At 60.9% G+C, this 9,120-nt stretch overlaps 1 protein-coding gene across 1 annotated transcript in view; it reads right to left on the bottom strand.

Annotated features, from left to right (window-relative positions):
* Positions 1-280: 280 nt before the first annotated feature.
* CSPG4 (chondroitin sulfate proteoglycan 4) overlaps positions 281-9,120 on the bottom strand; it is a 28,592-nt gene continuing 19,752 nt past the window's right edge. The window contains exons 5-10 of the mRNA XM_056347653.1: positions 8,766-8,942; positions 5,166-5,364; positions 4,831-4,965; positions 4,512-4,666; positions 3,481-3,664; positions 281-3,116 (exon numbers count right to left, since the gene is read on the bottom strand). Of these exons, the coding sequence (XP_056203628.1) occupies positions 1,204-3,116; positions 3,481-3,664; positions 4,512-4,666; positions 4,831-4,965; positions 5,166-5,364; positions 8,766-8,942 (2,763 nt within the window). The 3' untranslated portion in view covers positions 281-1,203. The remainder of the gene's footprint in view (positions 3,117-3,480; positions 3,665-4,511; positions 4,667-4,830; positions 4,966-5,165; positions 5,365-8,765; positions 8,943-9,120) is intronic.

Here is a 9,120-nt window from a genome sequence, read left to right as displayed (position 1 = left end):
TTGGAGTGGGACAGCACGGGGTGCTGGTGTGGGGAGGGATCACAGGATGGATTTTACCCTGGGTGAGAGGGGTGCGAATGTAAAACATCCCCCGTGGTCCCTGGGGGCTTGCTTCAGCTTCCCATCGGTGTTGCAAGAGCGGGATGTGCCCTGTGATGAGCTTCCCAGCTGTAGCAGTGCAGGGTATTATTGTTGGGTCCCATCCTGAGCTCAGTGCTCAGTTTTTCCTCTGCTCTTCCTCAGACAGTTTCTATTAAAGTTTTTAGGACTCCAGGCTGGGGAAAATTTGAGCAAGAGCCTGGAGTTTGGTCCGTTACCTCCAAATGTCACTCTGCAGCTTGCTGGGCTTTAAACAGGCCTGGCAAGGGGGACGGCTTACGAAAACAGTGATGCACCTCGGAAAAGGCACTTTATTCTGTTTACTTCTGCTGTACTGGAGTATACAGTGGAAAAACGCGCTGGCTCGGGTTCTCCACTCTCCTCTCTGGTTTCACGCCACCCAGGTGAGCTCCTGCCCCCCTCCCTGCCCAGGGCATCCTACCTGTTGTGCAACCCCCTCCCCGGGGCTCAGTGCAATCTGCTTTATGAAGCACACGGCAAGCACGCAGAGAAAGAGCAAGACGGGTTTTTTTTTCCAAGTGGGTGGGGATTTTTAAATTCCCCTGGCATTGGCCACAGAGTTTTTTCCGAGCCTCTGCTCCAGTGTCTCAGCCCGCCTAGCCCTGGGGGATTTGGGCAGCTTCATCCCCAGCCTGACTCAGCGCAAGCTGCTCCTCATCCTCCCTCTGGCGCCAAGAGCTGCGGCAAACACCTCCGCAGCGATCGGTGCTGCCCATGGAGGAGCCACCACTGGACCCTCCTGGGTGGCTCGGTGGGGACCGGTGCTGTCAGGTCCCCTCCAGCACTGCGGCCACCGTCGGGTGGCCCAAATGAGCACCCAAAGTCAGCGTTCCCCAGGGATGCTCGGGCATTTTGCCTGCTCCCACTTGCTTATGCAGTGCCCCCCTCCCCTGCCCAAAGCTACCTGGAAATTTGGGGCTCCCGGGTGGGCCGGACGGGCAGCCCCCATATCCCCAGGGCCCTCCTACATCTGCAGGATGCCAGCTCCCAGGGAGAAGGAGGACAGCTGGGAGGAGGCGGCCGACAGCGCTCCGGGAGGGTGTGGACCCCCAGGTGGTCTCATTGCCCCCGTGCCTGAGCCCTTCACACCCAGTACTGGTTGTTTTTCAAGGGAGGGTTGGAAGTCCGGCAGTACTGGAGGAGCTCAGGGTCTGGTGGTGCTCCAGGACCTGTGCCCTGGGGTGGTGGACCCGTGCCCTTGCCCTCCGGGGCATTGACAGTTGTTAGGGGGATGCCTTGGTTGGGGTCCATCCTCCGGAAGGTCTCCTGGTCCGGCACAGCCCCGTTCTTGGCCTTGGAGGAAGGGGTGCCCTGGACATGGTGCTTCCCTGTCTTGTTGCGCTTGTGCAGGTAGAAGAGCAGGGGCAGGATGAGGGCCAGCAGGAGGAAGATGAGGCAGATGGGGATGATGATGCTGAACATGTTGGCCTCAATGAAGCTGAGGAAGGTGCCCCCCTCCACAGGGCTGGGGCTGGTGGTAGCACCGGGGCCCTGCCAGGCGGTGGGTGGCATGCCCAGCTCGCTGGCATTGAGGCTGCTCCGTGCCGTGCCCTGAGGCTGGGGCACTGGGGATGAGGGTGCCAGGGGGGCTGTGAGCAGGGTGACACCGTAGGCTTTCGAGGTGTTGTAGGGCTCAGTGCTGTACTCCAGGGACGCTAGCGCTGGTGGCACGCTGGCGGCTGCCAGCTCAAAGGCAAAGCTGTCACTCTGCAGGGGCTGGTCAGTCTCCCCAGCACCCAGCACCTCCAGCCCAACCAGCCCTTGCTCCAGCTCACTCTGGGTGAAGGTCTCGATCGGGGTGGTGGGTTGTCCTGGGTCCCTGGAGACCCTCACGAGGCGGCTGGCACGGGGTGCCCTGCGGATCTTGAAGACTGGGATGCTCTTGGTGTGGTTGGCCAGCTCGCTGGCATCAAGGATGCTGGTGTCCAGGAGGGCTGTGGTACCCCTAGGCCACAGGCTGCCCGGCTGAGCCTTCACCAAGGCGCGGACCATCACATTCACCACCCCGGTCCTGTTTGCTGCCCGCGACATGGCGAGGAACTGGAAGTCATCCTCAGGAGAGGTGAGGTCAGTGAAGGTGAACGTCACCTCTCCACGGTCCAGCTGCTTCTGTGAGAAGCCCCGTGATGGCTTCTGGTTGACCTGCACTTGGCCAAACCTTGGGTCCTTGGTGATCCTGTACAGGGCATTGCTGGCCCCCAGCTGTGCAGCTCCCAGGAGGTGACGGTGGGACATGGCAGCCCTGTTCAGGTCTTGGGGCACCTCCAGCAGCACTGGGCTGGCAGTGGTGCTCTCTGCCGGCAGCACCTCGATCTCCAGTGAGGTCAGGGTGGGTGGATGGTGGCCATCGGAGAGGCTCAAGGCTAAAGACCCTGAGGTATGGCTCCTGGTGGCAACAAACACCACATGGCCTGCTTGGACATCTGCTTGGGTGAAGTGGTTGATGGGCTCCTGTGGGTTGTGTGTGTTAGCCAGGTGGCCAGCAAGAGGTCTCTGGAGGACGCTGTACACCATCTTCTCTGGGGACCCTGATGGGTCTGCCACATCCAGGTAGTCCCGGGATAAGGTCACCACGGAGCCTGGTGAGACCCGCAGCACTTCTTGCTGCTTCAGCACCTGCGGTGGCTTGCTGCTGCTGCCGGTCACCGTTATATTGAAAGCTTCGGAGATGACCACCCCTTCTTGTGGAGGACGGATGGACTGCTGTGCCCGGGGCTGGAGCCAAGCCTTAAATCTGAAATGGTCTTCAGAGATGCTGTCTCCACCATGGGCATATGCCAGGCGCCCTGCAGCCAGGTCTGACTGCAGGAAGAATGGCCGGGATCGCTCCAGGGGCACACCAGCCACCAAGAGCTGCCCATGAGCTGGCAGCCCCGTCACCAGGAAGACAACATCATACGCAGCCCGCTCGGGGACCAGGATTTGGCTCAGGAGGTTGGAGGCATCCAATATCGAGGTGCCGATCTCAGCCCGTTGAGCCCGTGAGAGCTGGAGGCCTGGGGAGAAAAGGGAAAACCCAAAGGTTTGTCACCCCTGGCAGGAGGCAGGATCTGCTGGAGAGCAGAGCAGACCCGGACAACAGCAAGTTAAAGCAGAAAAAGAAGGGTTTCAAAGATATGGAGAGGGATGAGAATCAGCTCGGACTTATTAGTCCAGAAGATGATGGGGGAAGGAATTGTGCAGAGAGCCCGTAAAAGGACAGATGCGGTTTTAGATGTTGCTTGACATCATATCAAAGCTCGTGCTTGGCTAGCCATGGGGAACTGCACAAGGGTGTCTCCTTCAGGCAAACGAGCCCTCCTGAAGTCTGCAAACTTCAGGAGGGCTCGTTTGTCCCTTGCTTCTCCTTTTCTTCTTTACCTGCATTTCTCCATAGCAGAGTTGAACGCTGGGGACACCTCTCCTCAAAGGAGATCAGCACGAGGAGGATGAAGGAATCGGAGATGGTTGTGGGAGCGACCACGCGGAAACGGATGGCATCTTGGGCCAGCCAGAAGGGTTTCTCTGGCATCTCGTGCTGGTAGAAAATCATCCTACTGTCAACCTAAAAATAACAAAAAAACCCTCAGTGAGCTCTGCTAAATGGCAAAATACCCAGAGTGGGTGTTACCGTGTGGGAAATGGGTGCATCTCTTTCATCTCTGGTGTGATGGGCACCGTAGTGCTTGGGGGGGACCCTGGTGATGCTGTGTTAGAGCCAATGTGTGCACCCTGGGCTCTTATCTTGTCTCTGGGAAGGAGCAGCCAAGCCCTAATTAGGTAAGAAATGGGGATCATCACCACCCAGGACATAGTTGCCACTCTCAGGAGCTCCCTGTGCCTCCCTGTCAGGATGTTTCTGTCCAGCAGCTGGGGAAACTGAGGCTCAGAGGAAGGGCTGAGCTTATTCAGCACCCTCCAAGACCTGGGCCAGGCTTCCTCCAAGGATGAGCACAGCATCGGGGAGCTTGCACGCTTCTGAGTGATGGTTAGAAATAAGTCCTTCGCTGTGCTCTGCAAAAGCTTGGCCCTGTGCGAGAAGGGTGGTAGCAAGGCTTTGCTCAGAGCAGGGGTGAAAGCATCACACTTGGCTCTTGCTGTAGGCAGCAGCCAGGGTGGCTGGGTCTGCAGCAGGGAGGTAGCCTAAGAAGAGGGGATTATAACTCCCTGAGCCTTGCCCAGCACTAAATCCAAGGTTGGTGGCCATGGTAAAGCCGGCGCTGGGGCAGCAGCTCCTAATCCCTCTTAGCATCTGTTGGCAGAGCTGGGAAAGCCATGGTGTGGCTGCGGCCTGGCTCTGCCTCCTGCCTGGGATCGGGTGCCTCTGCCCAGGGTCGGGCTGGGACCCCCGGGCTACAGCGAGCCGCGATGGAGGGCTGTGTCTTGGGATGCTGGGGGAGGCAAAAGCTCACCTGGGCTTGGGTGAAGTTCCTGACTTCCTCCCCCTGGGAGGTGCTCAGCCTGCCCAGGCGCGGGGCTTGCTCGATGCTGTAGTACAGAGCGGTGGAGCTGGTGGGGCTGTTGCTCACTGCCTGCAGGTTCTGGCTGGTGATGGGCTGCAGGGCACCTGGAAAGCATGTTAATTACGGACTTCAACCCATTGCCTTGCCACCTGCCTACGGCCTCTGCCATGGGCATCTCTTGGCAACGCTCAGGCAGCGGGTAATAGAAGGGTCCAAGGGCCCCATTTGCCATCAGACTGGGAGGATGGGGGAACGTGCCTGTACCCACCTGGGCAGACAGTGAGGCTCTGCTTCTTGGCCAGGCTAATGAGGGGCTCTCTCTGGGCCCTGACGAGGAAGAAGTGCCCAGGAGACAGGTTCTCACCATCCCACAGGTCGAAGGCAAAGCCTCCATCCAAGGGTCCTGCAGAAAGCACAAAGCTGGACATTTACAGGGGGCAGAGGGGGCTGCAGCCCCCCATTAACTTGGTGTGGTTTTAGACCAGGGTGCTGTGTGATGGAGTTAGCATTCACTTTGGTGGCACAGGGCTGCCCTCCAGCAGTGTCCCCTCCCTCGGGTTGGGGGTGATGCAAGGGGACTGGGGCACCTCAGCCCTGCCCTACCTTGGTGCACAAAGAGGATGAGGCCGTTGTTTATCTGAGCCTGGGTGAACCGTCGGACCTCAGCTCCAGGGGCTGACCTCAGCACAACCTTCCCGTTGGCTGGGGGCTGGATGGAGTAGGTCACCTCCTCTGCTGGGGAGTCCTTGTCCTCAGCACTCAGGATGTGGGGGCTGATGGCAGCTGTGGCACCTTCCTGCAACTGGGGGATAAGAAGAGGCTATAATCCCCCTGGGATGCTCCCAGCACCTCTCCCCTTTCCCCTAGCCTGTTCTGGATCCTGTCCCCACTCAGAGAGCTCTGCTGGGTGCCTGAGCACATCCCAGTCCAATAAGGGTGCCTTGTCCACATGCTGGGTGATGCCTCCGTCATCTGGCCTCTTCCCAGCCCTGCGTCACCCTGCACCGCTGCCGTGTTTGCCAGCACGTGTGCTGCTGCTGGGTCTGTGCATCTGCACGGCACGAGCATGCAGGCGAGGGTGAGGGCTTGCCCTTCCGTGCCTCAGTTTCCTCAAGGACAGGAAAGGGAAGGAGGCACAGTGCTGGCACAGCCTGTGGGGCTGGGGCAGAGGCTGTGCCTTTGACAGATCTCTCTCTCCGTTGCTCTGCAGGGGAAGGGCTTTTAGTGGGGTCCCCGAGCTCTGAACTTGCTCCCTGAGCTGCTGCTGTGTATGTGATGACGGCAGCCCCGTCTCTCTCCAGCTGGGTGTTTCTCCTAGCTCATGCTCCCAGCAAAGCAGCCATCCCACCACCCCCTCGCAAGGCTGCAGTCAGCCGCCCCCGGCAAACCCTCCAGGAATGACAAGCATGTGGTGAGCTCAGGGTCACTGTGAAGCTTCCCAGGGTCTCGTCCACCCAGCCAGCAGTGCGCTGCCACCCCAAAGCCCTGGCATCTCCCCTTTCCGGCTGGAGGCAACAATTTTCCCCGCTCCTAATGCTGTTCCGTATCTCAGTCTCCGCACACCATGAGGATGAATCCTGAGCTGCCAGACAGGTTCTGCCTGCACACTCCAGAGGTGCCATTCTCCCTCAGGATGCCCCAAAGTGGCAGGGAGCACGGATCGAGCCTTCCTGCAGCTCGTGCAGGGTGGAGGGGCAGGATGCACTGCATCCCACCACATCATGAGCCTGGCCTGCATCCTGCAAACCCACAAGACAACACCCAGGTGCTGGAGGAGCTGCTCAACTGGCTGTGCTGGGTTAGATGAGCTCTTTTCTGCTGTTTTCAGCTGGCCTAACCCAAAACATTTCTTGAGTGGGTGTGGGTGCCGACAGTGAAATTAAATCCCTTGGGCAGTCCCTGCGGGTTAGCAGGAGGCAGGCTGAAAACACAGCTTTGTAGAGATGGGATGAGGGAAGTGCTGCCGGACACGCAGCCTGTGCAGGGGCCGAAGCCTGCGTGCACTGAGGGTTTCAGGCTGCTCCCCTCTCCCCAGCACCCACAGCCAGGTCACTTCAGTGCCTATTGGAATTGCAGTCACACCTGGTGCCAGGGAAAACCTGTGGCCAAAGCCCAGAGAGGTGTTTGCAGGCAGCAGGGACCAGCAGCCCCAGGGCATCGCTGCTGGCTGGGGACAGGCACATGCGGTGGCTCAAGAAGGTGCTCCAGCATGGAGCTCGTCACTGAGAGCCCATGCCACCAGGGCTGACCCGCTTCGCCACGCTCTCCGTCCTCTCTGAATTATTAAAGCCTCCCGCCTGGTTCCTGCTCTCGCTTACTGGGTTTATTATGTTTGCTCAGCCTCTATGTCGCCTCTGCTCTGCAGGAGAGCGAGCGAGGAGGCAGCGGAGCAGCGCCGGCAGCGTGGCCGTGTTTCCCTGCAGCAGTGGAAGCGTCTCTCGGTGGCAGCCAGCCAACCCAAAAAGCCGCTTGAGGCAAATCTGCCTGGTCCTTTGCTGGGGGCTCTACTTGGGGGTCTGAGCCCTGGCTGCTGCCTCCCTGGCCCTGCGTGGACCCCGCACCCCGGCGCTGGCAGGCGCAGGCAGCAGAGGAAGGCTTTGTGCAATCTGTCTCCTGGACCCGGCCTGACCTTTAAACGCTGAAGTCATCCCTCTCCAGAGCACAAACACAGCAGGGCCGGGCCCCTCCTGAGCCCCGGGTTGCTTTAGCATTGCTCCTGCCTGGAGCAGGGAGCCTTGCCCAGCCCCAGAGACCCTCCTGCGGGCAGCCGGGTGCTGCCCTCACCCCTCCCCGGGCCGGGGGGTCCCCCCGACGGAAAGGCGGGTGGACTGCTGCCTCAGAGTTTATTTTGGGAACTTCTTTCTTTTCACCCTTTTTTTAGCATGGTGGCTGGGATGGAAAGCCATGCTCCCCTAAGTGCCTTGCAATCACTGGGCTAATGGGCTGGCTAAAAATAAGGCAGGGAGGGAGCCTCCTCCTCCCCTTGCACAGGGCCAGCTCCGCGCCGCACGCAGGAGTGCATGGCTCTGGGGGCAGAGCTGCCTGCCCTGCCTGCCTCCCCTGCTCCCCACTCCAGCGGCACAAAAGCCCCTCTCTGCTCCCTGAGGACCAGCGCATCCTCAAGGATGCTCCACGCTGGCTTTGGCAGGCCGGGCCGAGGGACTGACACGGGCCCAGCAGCTGAGGGGTTAACTTTTCCTTGCCGGGAGGGCAGCGTTTTGGCACAGCTGGGGCAGATCCTGGAGACATCACTTAGTGCACTAGAAAAGGGATTTGCTGGGAGGGGGCTGAGCTTGCTGGGCTGGGGGTGTAACAGAGGCAGACTCAGCACCAGGGCTGGCTGTGGGTGGGGGCACCCCCAAACCTCTGCCTGCCTCTGGGCCAGGCAGCCCCTACCCTTCCTTTGGGCATCTCCTCCAGAGCCCAGTCTCCCAGACACCTTCCCAAAGCCGCTGTGGTACTCCTGGTGTGATGATCCTGATGGAGGGAGCTGCTTTTCCCTGCTGCCAGCCTGGGAAATCCTGGGATGAGGATAGCCTGGGGGGTGGGGGGGAATGGTCCTGCTGGGCTGACGGTCCTGCATGTTTTCTAATAATTTCGTTGCTGCAGCATTAGTGATCCTGAAGGGAGCAGGGAGGTGCCTGGGGCAGCAGGTGGGATTTCAGCACCAGGTGAGCCCTCTTTGCTCCTGACTTTTTACTGAGGTGGGCATAAGGAGAGGTGTGACTAAATAAATTAAGAGAGCTGCCTAAATAAATTAAGTATTTCCAGTCTGTGCTGATGGAACGTGGGTAAGCTGCTGTCGTGCTCCCCGGGGATTGCTCCGGACGTGGGGAAGGGCGCCCCGGGGAGGGGAGGGGGATGCGGGCTGTGCGGGGCGATGCTCCCACCTTGCGGACGGTGTCAGCATCGGCACTGCGGAGGGATGGGGCGGAGGGAAGGGAGGGGGGAGGGGGGGACGGGGGAAGGGACAGCCCCGTCTCCGCCTCCTGCAAAGCCTCGCCCCGCCGGGAAAGCACCTCCCTCCCCCGAGCCCATCGCCTGCCTCTGGGCTGCGCTCCGGCTCTGCTCTGCCCCGGTTCGCGGCGGCTTGGGGGGGGTCCCGTGGGGTCCCCGCGTTGGTCTGGCCGCCCCCTCCGGGTACCTTAGCGCTGAGCACCCGGGGCCCGCTGGGTGCCCGTCGCCGTGGCCTCGCACCCTTACCTGCAGCCCGGCGTTGACCCGCAGCCGGGGCCCCTCGGCGCTGCGGGGCAGGATGGTGACGAAGAGGGTCCTGGGCTGGCTCTGCCGGTCCGGCGCGGAGGCGTTGGCCAGGACGGTGAAGCTGTCGGCCCGGGCCCGGGGTCCGTCCTGCCTGTACTGGATCTGCTGCCTCTGCACCTGCGGGGCAGGGGCTGGTGACCTGCCTGGGGGGCACAGGCCACTGCCCCGCTGGAGGGGGGACCTGTGCAGCCAGCCTGGGAGGGGGGAGCAGGCTGGCCACCCGAGGCATCCCCGTGGGGTGCTTCCACCACAAAGACGGGGAGCGGGATCCCCATGGGAAGCAGACCTGGAGCCC

The sequence above is a fragment of the Falco biarmicus genome, chromosome 7, assembly GCF_023638135.1.
Source record: "Falco biarmicus isolate bFalBia1 chromosome 7, bFalBia1.pri, whole genome shotgun sequence".
NCBI classification, from domain to species: Eukaryota; Metazoa; Chordata; class Aves; order Falconiformes; family Falconidae; genus Falco; species Falco biarmicus.
The sequence above is the reverse complement of the archived record's forward strand: the minus strand, read 5'-3'. Positions and strand labels throughout refer to the sequence as shown.